The sequence below is a fragment of the Lynx canadensis genome, chromosome D1 (assembly GCF_007474595.2).
Source record: "Lynx canadensis isolate LIC74 chromosome D1, mLynCan4.pri.v2, whole genome shotgun sequence".
NCBI classification, from domain to species: domain Eukaryota; kingdom Metazoa; phylum Chordata; class Mammalia; order Carnivora; family Felidae; genus Lynx; species Lynx canadensis.
The window spans coordinates 2,215,001-2,237,118 of record NC_044312.2 but is presented as its reverse complement, the minus strand read 5'-3'; the positions used below and the strand labels follow the sequence as shown (position 1 = coordinate 2,237,118).

Here is a 22,118-nt window from a genome sequence, read left to right as displayed (position 1 = left end):
AATTTACTTGATAGACGTGCAAAAGATGTAACCTTTTCCTAAAACTAATCCATTTAAAATTTAATCGACAAGGATCTATTCAAGTGCACACAGGACTGAGTCAGGATTTCGATCCACGAAACTATTTATTAAAATCCTATCTGATTTGAAAGACAGTGATGTTAAAAATTAATCAGGAAGGACGCTGCTTAATTCACCCACTCTGCCTATTGATTTTTTCTTGGAGATCATTGCTTTTTAGCTCAATAAAAGTATTTTTAATTTATCAACCCATTTACTCAAGTAATATTTTTAGAAGCTAGAATATGTCCAGAGGAACATGACAGAAATTTTTACATGGGTCCAAACTTAGGCTGTGAGAAACAGCTAAAAGAACTAAGTTGAAACTTAAGTGACATTGGTTTCATGTATTCAAAGGATTATTTCATGCCAGAGAAATCACATTAATTACATATGTTCTTGGAAGAAGGAAACTTGAAGACCTATTTATTGGAAGTTATGGAATAGTAGAGTTCAGTTCAAAATCAGAAACAGAATTATCCTTGAGACTGGTCCTGAGTCACTGTAGCTACTTTAGAAGGGATGTTCCTCCAAGAAGGCAAGGTGGGTATGTTGGGATGTGATATCGTGCAGACTACCTTTTAGTTTAAAGATCTGATGTTTTTCAGGTTGGTTTTTATGGGTGAGACATCCTGATAGGCCAAATACCAAACTTTTATGTCGAGCATTTCCACATGACATGCACTCAGGACACTCGGACCTGAAAACAGAACCCTGTAGAAACTGCTGAGCAATGTGCTTATTTTTTTTTAATGTTTATTTCAGAGAGAGTGAGAGAGAGAGAATGTGTGTGAGCGGTGGAGGGGCCGAGGGAGAGGGGGACAGAGGATGCCAAGCAGGCTCCTCACTGACAGCAGCAAACCCGACGCGGGGCTCGAACTCACAAACCGTGAGATCGTGACCTGAGCCAAAGTTGGACGCTCAACTGACTGAGCTCCCCAGGCGCCCTGGAACATGCATATTTTTATCAGTGAAGGATTCATTGTATTTATTCAGTCAGTTTTCATCACAGGCATTTAATTGATTATCCCTGACTTTACTCTGAATTTCTTCCTTTTGTTAGTTACGTTTGCTGAGTACTTAGGAGCAAAAGTAGAGAAGAGGTCTGTCCATTGCTCGTTTTTAGCAGTTCAGTGGATGCTGCCGTTGGCGCGAATGCAGACAAGGTTGGGGCATCTGAGCATGGGAACATCTATTAAGAAAACAGGCGGTGAACAGGTGTCTGGAAGGAAGAGGTGACTCTTTAGAAATAAGATGGTTGAGGGGCGCCTGGGTGGCGCAGTCGGTTGAGCGTCCGACTTCAGCTCAGGTCACGATCTCGCGGTCCGTGAGTCCGAGCCCCGCGTCGGGCTCTGGGCTGATGGCTCGGAGCCTGGAGCCTGCTTCCGATTCTGTGTCTCCCTCTCTCTCTGCCCCTCCCCCGTTCATGCTGTGTCTCTCTCTGTCCCAAAAATAAATAAACGTTGAAAAAAAAAATTTAAAAAAGAAATAAGATGGTTGGTGTCACCAAGCAGCCAACCAAGAAAGGCATATGGTGATGACAGGGAGCGTTTTGTTTTCCTGTAACTTTTGGGAAATGCTTTCAGTGGCTTTAGATTTTGTTGGGAAATTTTAATTTAATGTAAAGAATGCCCTAGATCATAATGAAGCCCGGGCACCTGACAATGGCTCTCTGCTCCAAAGTGATTTATTGATGAGAAATCTGAGTTGTGTCAGATGTGAACCGATATGCCTAAGTACCATTGAGCTAGAATCAGAACATGTATTTCTTGACTTAGAATCTGCTGTTCTTTTTTTTTTAATATATATTTATTTTTGGCAGAGTGTAAGTGGGGAAAGAGCAGAGAGAGGGGCACGGAGGATCCAAAATGGGCTCTGCGCTGACAGGCGCACAGCAGCAGGCCCGATGTGGGGATTCAAACTCGTGAACTATGAGATCATGACCTGAACCAAAAATAGAAGCTCAAACGACTGAGCCACCCAGGCACCCCTAAAACAGAGGGTTTTGGGGGGTTTTTTTTGTTAGATGATTTAGTTGAAATGAGTATTAAGGGATGTGGTCCACTCCTACCTCCCACTGGCCCCACAGCACAACCACTAGCCTTCCAAGTTGCACCATGTAATTAAATTTAAAAAATCTACTTGCTGGCCTTCATTTTATGACCAGGGTTTCTTTGAATGCAAGGGAAAGGGGGCATTATTTTAGACTTCCTAGGAGAAAATTCCATTTTCTCAAATGTGGCAAAACAGCCTTTAGGGGCAGAGTGCAGTGAGCATGATTCCAGGGGAGTCCGCTGGAAGGGAAGATGTAGAATATGAGGAAATCTGCCTTTCTACTGTCCAAAACAGACATTTGTAAGTATTAATCAACTTCAGAGTGTAACTGGCTCACCATTTCTAAGACTTTTCCCAAAGAAAACAACATCTGTGAAAATAGACCTATTTCTCTTAATGCAAATAGTTGTTAGTGCTGATTGAAAATTGTTTTGTTACAGATGTTCTGTGGGGTCTGTAGCGATGGCTCTTTCTAGGGAATGAGCAAACAGCATGTGGTTTAGACAAGCCACCCCGTGATCTGATAGGACAGTGTCTCTAAAGGAGGAGATTGATTTTCTTTGATGGATTCTCTGGAAATCACGTGGAACCTCCAGAGCCTTCCTGGGCTGAGGCTCAGTGACGTTGGGATAAGGGAATGGATGAGGGGCCGAGATCAAGCAATCATGACTTACACGGTGATGGATCTCAGAAGGTAGTGCCGAGGCCAGGTTTGGTTGTTACTGATGTTTTTAATGATTACGTGGCCAGTGAGCTCATATTTTAGGATTTCCCGGGACCTGAGGCTCCCTCAAGGTGGTGGCATATTTATAACCCATTTCAGTGCTTTTTCCGTCCTAAATCCTTGACCGAACGCTTAATAGTGTCCACTGCTTCCTTGTCTGAAGACTCTTCTTGCCCAGCACCGCTCACCAGCTTGGCACACAGGGGTAACTCCCCCTCGGGAAGGAAGGAAGTCTGCGTGCCCGTGGTGCCGATCACCAGCACGTTTTTCTTCAAGTCGATGGAACACTGATGTCTCCTGAGCATGTCCAGCCCGAGAAGCATGTCCATGGGCTGGTCCTCGAGGATAGAGAACGAGCACTGAAGGAAATCCCCTTCGATCTGAATCTGAGCCAGATGGACCCGGCCCATGATCCTCTGTGTGCCCACCCCCTTGGCAATGCCAGCCCAGCGCCGGTCCACCAGCCGGATGATATTGCACCTCTCGGCACAAGCCTGGCTCATGATGGTCATCTGGGCCCCCGAGTCCACGAAGGCCTTCAGAGGGTGCCCGTTGACTTTGCAGTTGATGTAGAGCATGGCCACTTGCCCGAAACTCTCCGGGGCCTCCTCCATCGCTATGTTCATGTTCTCCTCGACGTTCTGCTGCCGGATCTCTTCTTCGATTCTGGCCTGAGCTTCCAAGTCGAACGGGTCCGCGGAGTAGAGACGAAGCCTCTCCTGCTCCCGCAGGGCCCTCTCCCTCTGCTGCTCCGTCAGGACGCGCGAAAACGTCTCGAGGTTCCCGCTGAGCAGGGCCTCGGCCAGGCGGGGGTTGCGCTCCTTCAGCAGCGACAGGTCGTGGGGGCTGGACAGCAGCACGCTCCGAATCAGCACAGGGCTGTCCAGGCTCTGTGCGGACACCCTCTTCTCCCCGGAGCTGAGGCCGCGGGGCTGCACCCGGCGCTGCAGGTGCTGCAGGGGGTGCTGCTGGCGGCCGCCCGACGTGCCCGGCTCCGCTGGCCCGGCCAGCTCCACATGGGGCAGGCTGGCCGTGCGGCCCGGCGTCCGGGACCCCGCGCTCTCCTTCTGCAGCAGCACCACCACGTCACCGTCGTGGAGGCCGTAGGAGCCCAGCGAGCTGTGGTCGTCGGCCAGGACCTGCTCCGTGTGGATGATCTGGATCTCGTTGGCGGGGACCCCCGACTCCAGCTCGCACAGGACGCGGAAGTCGTGCAGCTCGAAGTCAGGGCTGACCTGGAGGGAGAAGGTCGCCTCCGACAGGTCCCTCCGCACGCAGTACACGGTGACCAGCATGGCACGGGCCCCGGGTCAGCGCAGGGGATCGGCCGCGTGGCGGGCTCACCGGTGTCCTCCCCTGGTGCCCCGGCTCTCGTTCATTCGCTTGTCAGGGAGGCCCAGCTGCTCACCAGCCCCACGGAACCTCGAGGGCACGTGTGTGTTCCAGACCCCGTTTGTGTGGTGCTGCTTGGAACTTGGAACGCCCGCTCCCCCAGAAGCCGGGTCTCTCCGGTCCCGCCGCGTGGTTCCCAGGCCAGCCCTTCCAGCCCTGCCCACCCGTCCTCTGGGAATGATGAGCTCTTCCCGAACAGCAGGGAAAGGTTTCATCGGGGCCCTCTGAGAGCGATAGTCTTTGTGCTCTTTGTCACTCTGCAGGCAGGGAGTGCGGGTCGCCTCCACGGCCAGCATCTCCCTGTGTGCCTGGGGCAAAAGACAGGGGTCAGACTCAGTGCCTGAGCTCGGGGTGGGGTGGGGGTCAGACTCGGCGCCTGAGCTCCATGACCTCACGCTCTCGGGGGGGGGGCTCGATGGTGAACGGGGAAATCGCAGTACTGGAGGCAAGGGCTTCTGCTGAGACACGTTGAGCTCCAGAGGAGACCAGGCAGGTCCTGACGGATGCACGTTTTCCGTGGGAAAAATGGTGAGAGTCACTCCGGACGAAAAGAATGAAAAAAGCCAGAATTCATGACGCGGCCTGCTTTCTGTCCAGGGACGTGAGCCATCCAACGTAATAGGAGAAATTTGTACGTGGTTTCGAGTGGCAGGGTGTGAGGCTGGAAAGACGATGACTGAATCTGGTTTATAGAGTCACATGTGAGTCCAAGGAATGGCAATATTATCAATAAGGAAGAGTCCTCCCTCCAAAAATATAAAAAAGGAAGGGCGGGAAAGAGAGAGAAAAAAGAGAAAGGAAGTGGGGAAGATTTGAAGCAGGTGTGTGTGTGTGTGTGTGTGTATGTGTGTGTATTTCATTTAATTGACTTAAGGAAGAGGTCTCTAACGCTTCATGGGGACAGGTGGGGAGAGAGCCAGGTAAAGGGTTCTCCCTGGTGCAGACAAGGGACTGTGGGTCGAAGAACAAATACGAGGAAGGCTCCAGCCCGCTCTGTGGGGAACAAGAGTGTTCCCTGACTAGAATGGACGGCACGTGTCTACCCATCGGTTGCGGGGAGTGGAAAACACCAGAATGCGTGGGTGACACGGAGGCTCTCAAATGGAGGCCTGGTTAGAAATAGGCCCTTTGGGGCGCCTGGGTGGCGCAGTCGGTTAAGCGTCCGACTTCAGCCAGGTCACGATCTCGCGGTCCGTGAGTTCGAGCCCCGCGTCGGGCTCTGGGCCGACGGCTCGGAGCCTGGAGCCTGTTTCCGATTCTGTGTCTCCCTCTCTCTCTGCCCCTCCCCCGTTCGTGCTCTGTGTCTCTCTGTCCCAAAAATAAATAAAAACGTTGAAAAAAAAATTTTAGAAATAGGCCCTTTCCTCCAGTGTATGCGCGAGATGCGCCTCCGAGGAAACCAACCTGACATCGGTTCTGGAGTCAAACGCGTCATGAATGCCTCTCTGGGGGCGTCTCTGGCTTCCTCTCCGACAGAGGGCCGGTTCCGTCCCATAGGCACCTGAGCGGAGGCTCGCTGGGTCAGGGTAGACAGGACCTCCAGGGCCAACGGTGGCCGTGGAGAAGTCCTCGAATGCCACTCTTCGTGTCTGTATTTCAGTGAGGCACTCCTGCCTCCCAGGTGTGTGTCCTTACCAACCACAAGGCAGTCTGCATCGTCGACCTTGTCCCTCCCCGCCTCTTTATTGCAAGTTCTCTCGGAACACCTGCACCGTTTGTTGCAGATTGCATCAGCCTACAGAAGTGTTTTGTTGTGGCCTCGTTTGTCTCGGACAAAGGATGGCCTCTCACCCGTTGCTCTGACTGTCATTATCTTTCCACACACCTGTTCATTCATATCGGAACGTGGAGTAAATGCCCAGTGTGTGCAAAGCATAAGCTGAGTTCCGGGGATAATGTGAAGTGACAACTGTGTTCGTAGAGGACCCCGCGGTCTTTGAAAGGGGGGCGTAGGTGGACACACACACGCACATACCCACGCTAAGTCAGCGGGTTGAAAAAACACCAGACAAGTCCGCACGACTCGGGAGGAGTGAATAATGTCTGGGGAACAAATGCAGGATGCGGAGAGGGGGTCGGGCCGGGAAGGCTTCCGGAAAGGTGGCGAAAAGGCAGCCGCGTGGGGGTGGACATGGTGGAGAACCGGGGGCTGAGAAGTGCGTGGCCTCCCTTCACACCTTTAACCGGAAAGGGAGCGGCTCTTCGGGATGAGGAGGATTTTGTAACAGTTTGGGGGGGGGGGGGGGAATCTTGCATTGTAATTTTCCTGTAGAAAATTGTGAATTACTTAGGGCTATTTTCCACTCTTTGTGGAGAGGGATGGCCTTTTGACTCAAAATGTTAAGTTCACAAACTCCTGTAGTTGTTGATGTCCTGGTGAGTCATCAGAGATCAGCCTTGGTCGTGCTGACCTTGAGAACAAGTGTAAGGTGAGACCCAGCCAGCAAGGCACAGATTCTATGTCCTGCCAACCAGCTTGGGACGGTTGGTTGTCAGGGAGATAATGCTAGGGTTTTGTGTTTTATAAACAGTGGGCGAGATCATTTTTGCAGAGTAAGCTTTTGATTTTTTGGCACAGCAAGGATCCAGGGTTCACATCAAAAGAAGAAGCTAACGTTCTTTTTGTTCACGTTACCCTTGCTTTGTTACTGAACATAATTAACCTTCATGCCGTGTGTTCTGTTAGCTTGCTGTGACTCTTTACTTTTGGTGGCATTTTGCATTAATGCCATTTTTACTATTGTAGTCTTTTCTGAGAATACACGGTGGAAACAAGAAGCCCTCAAGGTCTGGCCAATTCAGTGTCATCATTCCCCACAGTATCACACAGGGTGTCAGGATTAGCTGGGGTCTTGGGGTCTTCCAGTCCAGCCACTCATGCGGACCTCGCCTCTGTTGCAAAGCACGCAGCCTGGAATCTAAAACGCTAAACACAGCCTTCTGGGGCTGCATATATGTGGTTTGATTCTTTCATTTCTCTCAGCACCGTGGGTGTTTGAGATACCATATGTGTAATTATCTTCCCTCAAAACTGTAATGACAAACTTACTCTGATTGTATAATAAACTCAGGGATCATCGGGAGTCTATATAAATACGCCTAAATATAAAAATGATCCCTTGGGGCGCCTGGGTGGCGCAGTCGGTTAAGCGTCCGACTTCAGCCAGGTCACGATCTCGCCGTCCGTGAGTTCGAGCCCCGCGTCGGGCTCTGGGCTGATGGCTCGGAGCCTGGAGCCTGTTTCCGATGCTGTGTCTCCCTCTCTCTCTGCCCCTCGCCCGTTCATGCTCTGTCTCTCTCTGTCCCAAAAATAAAATAAACGTTGAAAAAAAAAAATGATCCCACAGCATAAATTCCTGTTGCACAACCTGGTGAGAAATGACGGGCGCTCTGAATTCTCTAGGTGCACAAATCCAGGTAACTGGGGGTTCTTGTAACTTCCCCTGACGAGTTTCCGTGAATACATTCTCTCACTTCTCTTCTTTCATAAGTACAGTATGGGAACATAATTGAATCTTCCTTTGATAAGTGAGACTCCCTACAAGGTCTCAGGGCGATCACTCAGAAAATCGATTCTCCTTGTACAGCCTAAATACCCAGAAAATAGAAAAGATGATGCTGATTTCAGGCCAGCCCACTAAACAGCCCCCAGGTTATTTTTTGGAATAAGTCCACAACAATTCCCTTTATAATTTGCCTCTTGATAAAACCTTAATGCAGTAAAAAATCCAGATAATTATGGTGTCACTTAGTGAAGTCAGTTGATGTTTAAAACGCTATGTCTTGCTCGTTACAGAGCAAACGTCTTTTTGTGAAAAAGGAGTAGCTTCGTAAATGTCTAGTATGTAGCATATATAATAATTAAACCACATCAAGCACACATATCAGCTTGCTGTGTTTGGATTCCTTGCTTGAAATATGTGCCTGGTATCACTTTAAAAATAAAGTACTTATTAAGACAGGGCAATTGTTCCTTGAAATTCTCAAAGCAACTTGGGAAAGATGCAGAATTTTCAAAGCTGATTCAGAGGTTAAACCACTAATTTTCTTACTGTTCTTCCATTTGCTTTACAATAATACAATAAATTGTCACAAATGAACAACATTTATTTCCTCAGATAATTGTTCGATACACACATTAACAGTACTCCGATGAAACTTCAGGCTTTTATTCGTACGTTGGAAGGTTTCCCATTTGAGAGGTTTAGCATTGCCCATCTTTGAGGCTTAAACACCATGATAAGACTTCTAACGTAAATGTATAAACAGATACGTAATTGAAGAAACTCATGAGACCTGAGAACATAGTCTGTATCAACCTGCTGGCAACTCAGCTGGTGTTTTTCTTTATTGTGAGGAGACAGAATATGGACAGAAGACCCGCACTGCAGAAATATACACGTGTGAGGAGAGAGCAAGTGCACATGTAGTGAGGACATGTTCTCCATCACTTAGAATGTGCAATTAAAAAGATATACAATTTTCCAGCAGGGAGCACTTTTATGGCACGTTGTATTATTGCTTTATTTTATAGATTACTGTTTTAACATTTAATCATAAGAAATATGTTTTAAGTATATATTGCGTGTTGAGAATAACACAGTGTCTTGATAGCTTTTGGCTGCTTCAAAATATAGACTTCCCAAATCTAAATATACATGTGATTTACTTATTTTTAAGAAAGTTTGCTGCTATAATTTTGTGCCGTATGATCCCTTCACTGTCTTAATCATTTAAAAATTAACTCAGATCTGTAGGATGCACACCTTATTACTGAAAGTCTGAAGATCACTTGTAGTTTGTGAGAGAAACACTTACAGATTAAATAAATTTAAGGTAATAAAGACAGGATGAAAACAACTTACGATTTCGTGGGTTGATACTTGTTTCTTAACTTTCTAGAAACTTAACTAGAAAAAGAACGTTTCCATTTAAAAATTCTTGCTCAATGGAGAATAACCAAGTTACACAAAATAGTAACAGTAATGATAATAGAGCCTTAAGATGTTTTCATTTGAGCTGTGATTGGGGAAAATCATTCAAACCTTTTTAAATGTTTACTCTTTTATAGCAAACTTGTAATCAGCACATTTCAAAAAACACTGTAGTTTAGAAATAGCATCGTGACCTTTTCATAAGTTCAAATACACCATAATAACTCAAACATAAATTTTCTTCGTCAAAATATTAACACTAGCATCGTCATTCCTCATTACATTTAGGTAATTATGTGGTATCCTGAAAATGAGAAAATAATTTTTCGCTCATGTGGTGTTAATATTCAATCAACACAGTGTTCTTTTGTAAACATTTTCTAGGTATCTGTCTTTTCTACGGTAGTTGGTAGAAAAGACAGTATGCTTCCGAGCGTACTCCTCAAGTTCGGAGAACAATGGCATACATTTGACCAAATATCAGCTAGGGGACAGCCAAGAGTTAGCATTTTTTAAACTTTTATTTTAAAAATTGTATCTTTATTTCATTAAAACTACTGTGTGAGATGTTTGTGCATCACCTGTCTTACTCAACTGTGAACCCTCCCAATTTCCTAACAAAGGGCCTCCGTCATGATGTATAAGCGAAAGTGCTGGAATGAATGGGGAAGCAGCCACAGGTTGGACAAGAGTCCACATCGCATTGGCACCAGCATCCTGGATCTTCATGAGTCCTTTCCTACTGCTGCTAGGAGTATGCTGCTAAGGCCTGAACCCACTACTTGTATTGGGTTTTTTGGTTGTTTTTGTTTTTTTTTTTTTTTTTAGTTCTGATTTACTTGTGACTTCTCTACTCTTCCTCTTTGCTCTTCCTGTAGAGTCATTCATGGTGGGAAATCTTTGGCAGTGTCTTGTCCCATTAATTGCCCAGAAGTGTATGTATTTGGAAAGTTACAGACTTGTTTATTATTTACGTGTTAGTTAAGTTTACACGCCATTTGGAGATGAGCTCGTAAACACGTTAATAATTTTTCACAATGAAGATGTCATGGCCACGCTCTATAAGCAAGTCACTGGGCTGGTGGCTTCTGGGACAGACGGATGAGTAGGAGTCACTTTCTTCTTTCAAAGAACAAGATACCTAGTAGGAGAGAGAAGACACACATAGGCACCTTGCTTGGAAGTGATCAAGGTTCCTTGTTGGGTTGTTGTGCCGGACGTGGATAGGACTGTGCCCAAAGGCTCACTGCAGAAAGTGCAATGACATTGGGTCCGGAAGAAGGATTTGGTCATGGCGAAGTTTTTCCTGCCTGGGTTTGGAGGGACAGTCCTTTCCTTGAGGTATCACAGCACTCACTTGACTCCTTTCTCCTCACGCACACATCTTACTGTTCACCGTTGTCCTTGTAGATGCTGTGGGTGATAGGATTGGTGCAGGGAGGGACCAGTAGTCTCCCTGTCCCCAGCATCCGCACGTAGAATAGACACCCGTGCTTCCTTCCGGTCCCAAGCCTTGCTGGGGAAGGGGCAGTCGTAGCTCCATGAGGAAGAGCTTAGGTGGTGCCTGGGTTGAAATCTGCATGGGTGTTTTTCTCAGTTCACTTCGTCTGGTTTATAGTTAGGGAAAGATTCCTTCCAGTCTTCGGCATGACGTTGTCCATCCGTCTTAGCTTACGTTACTCCCCAGCCTGTGCAGATATTTTATTAGAAAATGGGTAGAGGCTAATTCAGGAATATCCAAAAGTCTTTCTGGGGTGGGTGCTTTTAGTGTATGTTTATATAAACGCATATAACTGGTGCATATCATCCTGTAATTTAAAGGTGTTGATGGAACTACGCACATATTGGTAAGCTGATGCAGAACTTTCTCAAAGTAACCAGTGTTTACATTGTCCATACACATTTAGCCCTGACACAGGAGACTTCTCACCATAGGGCACGAAGTAATAGCACGCAGTCCTACCAGCACGAAGGATCTGATGGCTCTAGCCACTGGCCATGCCACCTCAAAAGCTAGTTATGTGGCAAGTCACTTTATTTAAGCTGACACTTTGGGTCCACCCATCTTTGCAGCAGGATGTATGCTGGTTTTCTGATGGGACAAAGCTAGAGCGAGAAGATCTGCAATAAATACAAAAGCCACTTGTGCCACCATAACATGGTCAATTGGATATTTCATGAAGTGTATGCATCATAGGTGATGTCTCTACAGTGGTCTCATAAAAGACAGAATTTCCAGATTGTTGTTTATGTAGCTTTTTCTATTCCAAACAGCAGCCGAGTTAATTGATCACCATGGTAATTAGCATGGCTGAATCCCATCTGTCAATAGGATTTAATTGTATTCCAACCATGAAAATGAGAAACAAGTCTGGTAAACAAAAGCGTCATTAAAAAAACCAGCAAATAAAAGAGAAATCAACTCACCTTCTGTTTTTCTCAGAAAAATTAAATTGAGCAGCCCAGATACAAGGATTCTTTCTTAGGCTATCTCAATGGCATCAGGTACAGAGCATTTTCCTTCTTACTATTAGAAAGGTTTGGGCGTGTTAGCATCTCCATGGGCTCTCTCTCTATGCTGAGACATGGAGCCGCCCCTGCCTGTCCTGTTCCACATTTGCATTCCACTTAGGAATAGTCTGTTCCACTCAGCTCATAAAATGGGCTTCACTGCCGATATGCGCTTGTTTACTGACGTGTTGGTGAAACATTTCAGTGCTGGTTACACACAGAATGTAAGTAGCCTCTTTCCGGTGACCTCTGGAGGACAGGAGCTAACCAGAGTACTTGGGTACCCTGGCTTTCAAAACCAGACGCCCCATTTCTGATGTTGAAGACAAAGAAGATACGATCGTTGATTTTTTTTTCTTTACAAACTGTAAATGAAATGGAACAGAAATGTCTAGGCAACCCTGACAAAAACTTTTATTTTTCAGTATTAACTCGTTTTTCTTCAAAACAACTTAAGGCGCTGTTCATTTTGAACAAAGTCTTGGTTTTATCTTAGGTTCTTACTGCAATGTTTTTCATGTAGACTTGAGAGTTGTGCTGGACCCTTCGTGCCTGTGGCTAAGAGACACGGGACCAAATGTTCTAAGGATAACTCATAAATTACTGCTTATGCAACATGAGATAAACTGGCATTGAATTAAAATTAAAATGTGGAGCCGTACTGTAGTCATGGTTTCGGATATTAAAATAGTATCTGAGACTACTTTTTAGAAAAGTTTAAAGCAAACAGGATCATCGTCTCTTGAATTTGCAGCAAACAACCTCACACACACACACGAACAACAACAAAACCAGTGATGGCCTCGTGTAGGGGTGTGATTTGTGTTGTTGGGATGGATGTGTAGCACATCTGCCCAGCAATTAACCGTGGTTCCCTCTTCCCTTTCAGAGTCCTAGGGGAGAGCATTCCCTTACGGTATGGGCTTTTCATCTAGGCTAACTGTGACCATCCTAGATGCAAAATACCTCAATTAGAGGGAAAAAGCCATGCTCTACTTTTAATAAAATAGGCTCTAAGTGAATCATTTCTTAAAAAGAGCTGTGAGTTTTGTTCTTTGAAAATATTGACTCATTCTTCCCTCTGTGACCAAAAAGAAAGTCAACAAAACACAGGCATCTTCAAAAACTAGTATAAAAATTTAATTAAGATATGTTATTCTATCCTTACATAAAACAACAGTGTTTTGTACCTGCAGTTCTGGAAAACAGTCTCTCTCTCTCTCCTCCCCTCTCTCACACACCCGCACACACACGCGCATGCACGTGCACTGGTTAAGATATACAGATCAGTAAGACAGAAAGCCTGTTGTAGCTTTTTTAAAAAAAAATGTTTTCATGTTTATTTATTTTTGAGAGAGAGAGAGAAAGAGTGCAAGCAGGGAGAGGCAGACAGAGGGAGACACAGAATCTGAAGCAGGCTCCAAGCCCCAAGCCATCATCACAGAGCCCTGTGTTGGGTTCAACCTGGGGCTTGGACCCACGGACTGTGAGATTATGACCTGAGCCAAAGTCGGACGCTTAACCAACTGAGCCACCCAGGTGCCGCAAAACCTGTTGTAGCTTTGAAGTCATAAAAATAGGGTTTAAGTTCCCTGAATGTGTCGCTTATTATCTGAATGCCCTTGGACAAAGCGTTAATTTCTCTGAGCTTCATAATCCTTTTCTGTAAAATGGGGATGGTGATGATAATCTCTTTTGCATAGGATTTTGGTATGGACTTCATGGATAATTTGAATTTGTCTTGTAAATAGAAAAACACTCCACTGAAGTAAGTTACTGTTTTTTCGTATGAGTAGTAACAGTAATTAACAACCTGGAAAAGTCAGAAGAGATGATGCAGGTTATAAATCCCGAAGGAAATAAGTACGTTAATTTTAGCCCCTTCTTGACGCGGATCAGATGCCACCGGGTCTTTAAAGCCATCCCTACTCCCTTGGGCCTTGAACTCTGGGCTCCCCAAGATGGTTGCAAGACTTGATCACCAACCTGTTTGAAAACCAGGAAGTGTGCTTCAAAGGTTGGCTAAGAAAATCATTTAATAGTGCATTATTTCAACCATTTGTTCAGTGTCATTTTTAACCATAGCAATCTGCAGGGTGTTCTTCTTGTAGGTTAAAGAAAGTCAACAACAAAGTCCTTGCTCATAACGTGCTTACAGGATTATTAAGCAGACAGAACATAGTGTAAAGACAATCCATCCGCCCTAATTAGGAGTGAAAAAGTGTTGCATAGTAAATAAGGTGAGTAATGCTTACGTCACGTGCAACCAAAGGGTTGAGGTTGATGCTGAGAATGTAAGTGTTGTCTTTCCCCAAAGTATGATTTAGAATCCCTCTTGTCGGCAGGTATGTGTTAGATGGGACAGTGAGTGAGCCTCTTTCCATAGGACACCTTCCTCAAAGACCTTTAAAAAAAACCCCAAAAACCAAATACCCAAATTACGCAGCTGAGGAAGTGAAACCCTTGGCGTGAAAGCCCAGAGTCATTAGCACTGGCCCGTGTAACCATGAGGCCATGGGGTTGCAAGCCTGGGGGCTCCATGGTGTGGTTTATAGCAGCATCTGAAGGTTCCCTTGAAGAACCAGTGTGTTGACAGGGGTCGTTGGTCCCGTGGCTGTTGGTCAACACATCCAGTCTCTCGGAGAAGGACCTTCAAACCTTTTTGATGGTGAACCTCATTACTTAAAAAACAAAAATGACTTTGATCACACTCTCACTTTTTAAAATGGATCTGTTAAAATAAATACCAACAGAATTTCTACTCTTCTTCTCCCTCTGTCACCAGTGCTGGAGGGGCAAGATTCGGTCACCTTGGATGCCGTTAGAAGACACCTCTGTGTCTGAGGCTCTGAGGTACGGCCAGGGGACAGCTTCCTTTGAGGATGCGGTGGGGTAGAGTCAAAATCGGAGGGCAAGAGGCATGCGGAGATCCGCACATGTGATGGCACCCTGATGGGCGTGTCCAGTTGGGTGCAGGTCAGGAGAAGGTGGTGGACAGCCTCGGGCATGGAGCAGGGGGGGTGACCTCGGGGACGACAGGGGCAGCGGCAGGCCTGGCCTCCTCCCCTGCTGTACTGGCATGTGGGGCAGAAGGGCACGGGGCCTCGAGGGCGTCTGTGGATAAGGATGGGTCCCAGAGCAAAGGGCGACAGGAGAAAGCAGGTTCAGAAAGACCTCACCTCTGCTTCCCAGCGGCTAGAACAGTTCCTCCTGCCTTGACAGCCGAACGCCAGGCTGAGATTGTGTGATGTTGTGCTTGGGAAGCTCCCCATCTGTGCCCCCTGGGCCCACGCCTGTGTTCCCGGAAGTGCTGACATCTTCCCACACTTGGCACCGTGTGCCTTGGCCTCCCTCGTCAGCCTGGACGCACAGAAGCCTCAGGTCGTGCAAGACGTGATTTGGGGGACACGCGGCCCGGCTTCCCTGTCTGTCTGGGGGGCCGTTCGGAAGGCCGTTCTGGGTGGTTCCTCCGGGGGCGGGGGGCTGAAATGTGGGTGCTCACAGCGACCTTGAGCTATGCCTTGTCCTGCTTGGTCTCAGTTTATCGACTTCCTCAGCTGCGCCCCCTGCAACGAGCCCCCGAATGAAGATAACCTGCGCGTCGTCTGTGTCTCAGGGCACAGCCCCCGCACAAAAACCATTAGGGCCAGTCCCGTATTTAGTATCGTGCTACGGGTGCTGTCCTCAAAGGACTTCTGGGGTCTCAAGACTCATGTCGATTTTACAAAAAGGCAGTGGACTTATGCCTCACACCATCCGGGCAGGGCCTTGGGACCTGGTGGCTTTTATGAATTCTCTGTGTTCTGTGACAGTGTTTTCAACCAATGCTCTGAATTGACCGATTCGGATTCGGAAGTGCCCCGTCCGTAACTCTTAGAGTTTAATGTATTTTATAATTACAATATATAACCAAATGTGGCTGGCAGGCAGTTTGACCTAAGTCTGAGGGGCGTGGACTTTGGATATAACAAGGTTCAGTTCCCTCCTTGCACACTTCTGGTACTGTGCATAGATGCTTTTACATTTTAAAGGCTCTCCGTGTTGCTATCCCGTTGACTTCTGAGAAATCCACTTGGCATTGACTGGGGGCTTGTTTTAAAGCATCAATCATGGTATGATCCTTGGTTAAGGATGTGCTCCCCATTCTGCCCACAACGTCTCGAGAGCAGTTCTTCAAGCACAGATTATACAGATTTGACACTTATATGTGCAAATAGGTCATTTGTATGCACATTTTTGACAGAAGCCTTATGTTTATCTCTCATTGTTTTGACAATATTAGCAAAACATTAGACACTGACTTAAATATCCGTTCTTTGTATGCAATTCAGTCGACTTATTGCGGTGCTTTGAAAAAAAAATCCTATTCCGTGGCCAATTTGTTTTACATGTGAAAGGTGGCTAGAACAGGGGCCTGACAGGTAATTTTGTTTCATTCTTTTGCCGTGCCATCGCCACGCTGAGATGTGTTCTTAAGCGTATACTTGGAGATTTTAATCCTTTGATTTGCCTATTTGATCATCCTAATTTACAGCCCAAGGTGAAAACTACTTCTTGAGACTCACTGCCAAAATGTGCATTTTGTAAGACCTTTTTGTTCACTAGGGACTCAAAGGAAAGCCCGTCTTCACTCATAAGTGATATTTCTTCCCTCACAGCCTTGTTAATACGACCTGTATGACATACATTTACGTTTCTAAGAGGTTGTCGGGGCGCCTGGGTGGCTCAGCCGGTAAAGTGTCCGACTTCGGCTCAGGTCATGATCTCACGGTTCGTGAGTTGGAGCCCCGCATCAGGCTCTATGCCGACAGCTCAGAGCCTGGAGCCTGCTTCAGACTCTGTGTCTCCCACTCTCTCTGCCCCTCCCCCAGTTGTGTGCATGTGCGCTCGCGTGCTCTCTCTCTGTCTCTCAAAATAAATAAATATTTAAAAAAATTTAAAAAGAGAAATTTTCCAAGAGGTTGTCAAAAGCAAAGATGTTGAAGAGATGTTTGAGGTCATGTTAACGCAGCCAAAGTGTCCCAGCTTTGCACACCCTTTTTACTTACAGTATCAGTATTTGTGTATTAAAATATGGCTGATAGGGGCGCCTGGGTGGCGCAGTCGGTTAAGCGTCCGACTTCAGCCAGGTCACGATCTCGCGGTCCGTGGGTTCGAGCCCCGCGTCGGGCTCTGGGCTGATGGCTCGGAGCCTGGAGCCTGTTTCCGATTCTGTGTCTCCCTCTCTCTCTGCTCCTCCCCCGTTCATGCTCTGTCTCTCTCTGTCCAAAAATAAATAAACGTTGAAAAAAAAATTAAAAAAAAGTATGGCTGATATTAGAGATGCAGGTTGTGGTGATTTCACTGCGAATTTGACTTTGAGATGTAATAGGGAAATAGTCTATAAGAATGTCAACAGCAAATGTGAAAGTTACAATAGGCATTTTGCCAAGCTGTAGAATTCCCCTGGAGAGTTCACGGTGGCTGTAATACCAGCCCATTGTTGGAAGGGAAATGCTAAGCGTCTGCATAGCACATCTGAAGGTCACATTTACTTTGGCCTTTGTTTCATGGAAAAGATAGGTGACATTTCTATCTTTTTTTTTTTAATTTTTAATGTTTATTTATTTTTGAGAGACAGAGTACGAGTGAGGGAGGGGCAGAGAGAGAGGGAAACACAGAATCTGAAGCAGGCTCCAGGAGCTGTCAGCACAGAGCCCGATGCGGGGCTCGAACCCACGAACCGGGAGATCATGACCTGAGCTGAAGTCGAACGCTTAACCCACTAAGCCACCCAGGCGCCCCTATAGGTGACATTTGTTAACAGCGGGTTATCTTTACATGACTAAGACTAGACATTAGGAGAAATGCAAAGTTTACTAAGAACGGATCAATAGTGTACTTTTTTTTTTTAAACAAAAAAGCAAGAAGTATTGATAAGAAGAGTCAATGCCATCTTTTCCCCCTTGTACTCAAAATCAACACGTCTCAAGTGTCGCTCAGTAGGTAGGGGCATTTGTAGAATGATAGTATGAGTCTGTCGTTGCTGAGTTGAGTGAGTTGCAAGGACTTGGCCTTAACTGCAAAAGGAAGATTGAATTTCTTGAGGCCAAGGGCTTCCTGCAAAGCCGGAATGGCTGACATTCTGTCTGAAGCGGACTGGGGCGGAGAACTTTGCCGTTTAGAAAGATGTAAATCGCTGCTCAGAAGACATATTTATCGATCATCTTGCTACTGTTATTTACCAGATCCTGGGTATTTCATTATACCTTATTCCAAGGTATTCGAGGCCATAGTTGTGGCAGATTTTTGATTGTATACAAAGCTATCCAAAGTGGAACGTTTCACCCCAGGGATTCCCCCCGGAATGGCTGTAGCCACTTCATTAAGGCTGCTAAATCAAAAGTCTGTGGGCACGTTTTGTTACTTCGGGCTAGAATCGTTCGCATTGTTTTCATTTTTGACCAACTGGAGGTACCTACCAATGGACCTTTGAAAAAATAAAAGCAGTTTTTACATTCTTCTATAATTATTACGCCAATAGTATCCAGGAAAATTTAACAAAACAACAAAGTGTCCTATAAACTTAGTGTGTGTGGACATACCTAAATTTAAAAGTTTGTTAAGGTTCAGATGTATACGCTGCATTTTGCCTTGACACTCTACAAACAGAAACCAGGATAAAATATGATCTTACTTTCATTGTTGTAAATGTCGAGGTCAGATTTTCCCCTTCCTCACAGTGTGGAGGGAACCAAGCGTTTTGGGAAATTGAGGACCTCAGACGGGTAAGAGCCGTGCTTTGATAGTGACGTAGAAAGTACAGTTATTGTACTGTCACACCCCGAACAGTAATTGGGAAAACATTACTCTGTAAGCAGTCCTTTTGTCCAGTCTGTTCGTGAAAGCCACAGAACTTAGCGTAGCTGTCTCTCTGAGGTGTCGAGTCCAGATGTCAGTCTTGAACACTATCCTGATGGGATCCGTGAAGTTAGAACTTGAAAATACTAAGAATAGTAGGAAATCAGTTGGGTCCACACTGTGGGATAAGAACTCTACTTTGACCGTAGCCTGACTGTTTTAAGAAAACAAACTGAAGTCTGCAGGTTTATTCATGTCAGCCTACATGTATTCTACTATTAGCATAAAACGCCCCCTCATGGGGCTCAGTCGGTTAAACGTCCAGCTTCGGCTCAGGTCATGATCTCGCGGTTCCTGGGTTCAAGCCCTGCATCGGGCTCTGTGCGGACAGCCCAGAGCCTGGAACCTGCTTCAGATTCTTTGTCTCCCGCTGTCTGCCCCTCTCCTGCTTGCTCCCTCTCTCTCAAATATAAATAAACATTAGGATACAATACAATACAATACAATACAATACAATACAATACAATACAATACAAATTCCGCCTCTTTAGCTAATGGTTAAAATCTGTTCTATCCTAGTTTGCAACGTTCCTCTTTAACAAATTTCTGGTCTTTGTGTATTACATTCTGTTTTTGTTTTTTGCTACATTAAGTGGGGAAGAAAATAAGGAAGGATGCTCTCTCCCTTGTATCAGAGCCCTGGTCAGGACTCTGTACTTTGTCTGCACTGCTCATATACTTAGTTACTCACCCCTCTTCCACCATGCTCAGACCCAGGGTGTGACCATAGCTTCTCCAACACTGTCCATCTCAGCAGCCCTCCTGACCTTGGAAGGTTCCCTACATACATGTATTTGTTAGCTATTTGAAGAATAAGCTGTGTAACAGCCATCCCAAAACTAAGTGGCTTGACTTATTCTCATGTGTCTGGGGTCAAGTGGATTTGACAGACCTAGACTAGGCTTGTGCGGTGTTGCCTTCTGCGTTAGGTTCGATCCACATCTGCTCCGTGTGTCTCCCGTGTTTGTCCTAATAGGCTGCCCGATACACGTGCTTTTAATGGCAATAAAGAAGCACAGGAGCGTTGTACAGAGTCATAGGGGGACCCCTAAGGTCTAGGCTCAGAGTTGGCCCGTCAGCACTTCCTCCTGTGTTCTGTCGTCTCAATCCGTTTGAATTCCCAAGCCCAGCCTCACCAGGGTAGGAGGATGAAGTGGGTGACTCTAGGGGGGCTGCTAGAAAGTCATATGGCAAATACGGAGGACCCTGCAGGAGGGTGAATAAGTGAAACGATAGTGACCGTAACGCACTTAAGAGTCGACCCCAGTGCCCTTTTCTCTCCCAAAACACTGCTATGCAAGGAGGCTCTAGAATACTTCTTACTAACGCTCGTGATTCAGTAGGTCAGACCGAAGAGAATCAATCCGTTTCTGGTTTTCTTTAGGAAACTCAATGTGAGCCACGGACCTGCTCTCATTCCCAGAAATCCTTTGCTGTTCGTCCACAATAAGATAAGGAGCTTGTGCCAAATGCAGATTAACTCTGACCCTATGTGCACTATTAGTCTACTGGAATTGTTTACTGTAGCAAGACATTTTTGACGAAGGAATCTATATTCTGATTGTCAACCTGGCCCAGGCTACTCATTACATGGCATTTTAAGTAGCCTTACCCTGGAACTTGTCTAGAAAAATGGATGCCTGAATCCAATATTTCAATTCTTTCACTAATTCTCGATTATACGTAAATCCCCAGAACTGAAGTTAAACCATAACGAATTCAATACCTTTATATTCGTATTAACGGTCTTGTCTATTTGAAACTGTTCCATTAGTAGTATAGATCCACACAGGGAATATCGTAACATTAGGATAGATATCAAACTCGGCACTTACGTAAAGGCACAGGAAGAATGGACTACGAGATATGACCACGTCCTGCTCCGTACTCTTAAAATATAGTTGCTCCCTTAGATTTAAATAGAAAAATATGTCTTCCATTGCCTTTTCAATATACTTTAGAAACAATTTATCATGTTCCCTGACGTGTACAAGGTACCTATCAAATTACAGCGGTGGCAGAATAAAATAATTATTAATACTTTTCTGTTTTGGCATCCGTATTATCTCATTCTCGCTAGATTGGGACATATTTTCCATTTTTTATTTTCATTTAGGAGCTATCAATAAATTATGAGTAATATCTTTGGCACATTGAATGGATAAGATCGTGTCACATTTTGTGGGATTTATGTTTTCAGTGCACAGTCACAGTCATGTCAAACTTACTAGAAAAAAAATTAATGAAATAGCTTCAGGGCCTAACATTTCTAGAAATAGTCAAGGAAAGCCAGATATAAAATATTTAAGCGTATGTCTCCGTGTCTACATTTTATTACATAAGTTACTTCTTCTCTCCGAAGCAATAAATCGGCCTCCAAAACTGCCTCACATATCTGAACTCCTGAAATGTTTGCTGCTAGAATTCATTGTTCGTTTACCCCTTTGTGTTATTTTTCTGCGCAGCTGCTTCATTACGTGACATCTCTTATTTCTGCTCTAGATTTTGAAAAGCATTTCCACTTTTATTAAGGGGGCTAGGGGGTTTTGTAACCCTCCCACAGGAAAGCCAATGTTATCACTGTTTTGCAGATGAAGAAAATGCCTCCCAGAATCGATGATTTTTCCCAAAGACACACAGCTAGAAAGGAGTACCAAACGGTCCATTCAAACACACCTTTAAAAAAAAACAAACAAACTCATTCATATTAGCCCTTTTACAGTAAGGGTAGCAGATAGAACAGGCGCGAATAGTCACTTACCCTGCTCAGTGCTCAGGATTGATCATAATTGCCCTGAGGCTCTGTCCCCAGGGCACACGGCGGCCTCAGAAACGTGATTCTCGGTGCACTGCTCCAGGGAGAGTCGCGTACGTTTTTGGAGTTGGCATTCAGGATGAAATGCATTTTGATTTTCCATCTCTGTACCTTGCTTTGTTAGGGTTTGTGATTTTTTTTTTGTACTTACGCCCCATAACCTGTATCGTTGTACTTTGCACAAAATAATAAATGCTAAGTAACTGTTGATGGTTTATGGTTAAATCGGTATGAGTTATAATGGGCCTCATGTCGTGCCAGGCACCGCTCTTTGTGGTGGAGTTTCAGGATGAATCCATTCACTGGGGCATAAGAGGGAGGCAGAGAAGGGGATACGAGAGCAGACAGGTGTGTGAGGGCCACGGCCCCAGCTATGCGGTGCAGACACTGCCGTATCTCACCCCTGAGAAGTGGGAGCCCCGCGGGGTATCATGGGAGTTAGACAGACCCCCTGTCCCCACAGAAAACGTTGTAGTTCACAGAGGCAGCCTAGCAGGGGCACAGGTCGGGGGGGTTGCCTGCACGGTGTGTGAATCCGGGCTTCAACACTGCAGATGAACCAACTCGGTCAACAGATGGCCTGGTTGTTCCCCTTTTCCTGTACTGCCTCCGTCTAGGAAAATGCACACAAGTAGCTTGCTTTCAGAATATTCTGGATTTCACTCGCTTGTTCAGTATAGGGTGAAAGCCTTTTATTATCTCCCACTGGGTCTCGATACCACAGTGA

General features: G+C 45.7%; 2 protein-coding genes across 5 annotated transcripts in view; one reads left to right on the top strand and one right to left on the bottom strand.

Annotated features, from left to right (window-relative positions):
- PDGFD (platelet derived growth factor D) overlaps nt 1–22,118 on the top strand; it is a 225,560-nt gene that overhangs the window by 113,530 nt on the left and 89,912 nt on the right. The window lies entirely within an intron of this gene.
- On the bottom strand, nt 2,935–4,134 carry DDI1 (DNA damage inducible 1 homolog 1). Its single transcript, XM_030331536.1, has one exon. It carries the CDS (start codon nt 4,132–4,134, stop codon nt 2,935–2,937), a length of 1,200 nt encoding a protein of 399 aa, XP_030187396.1.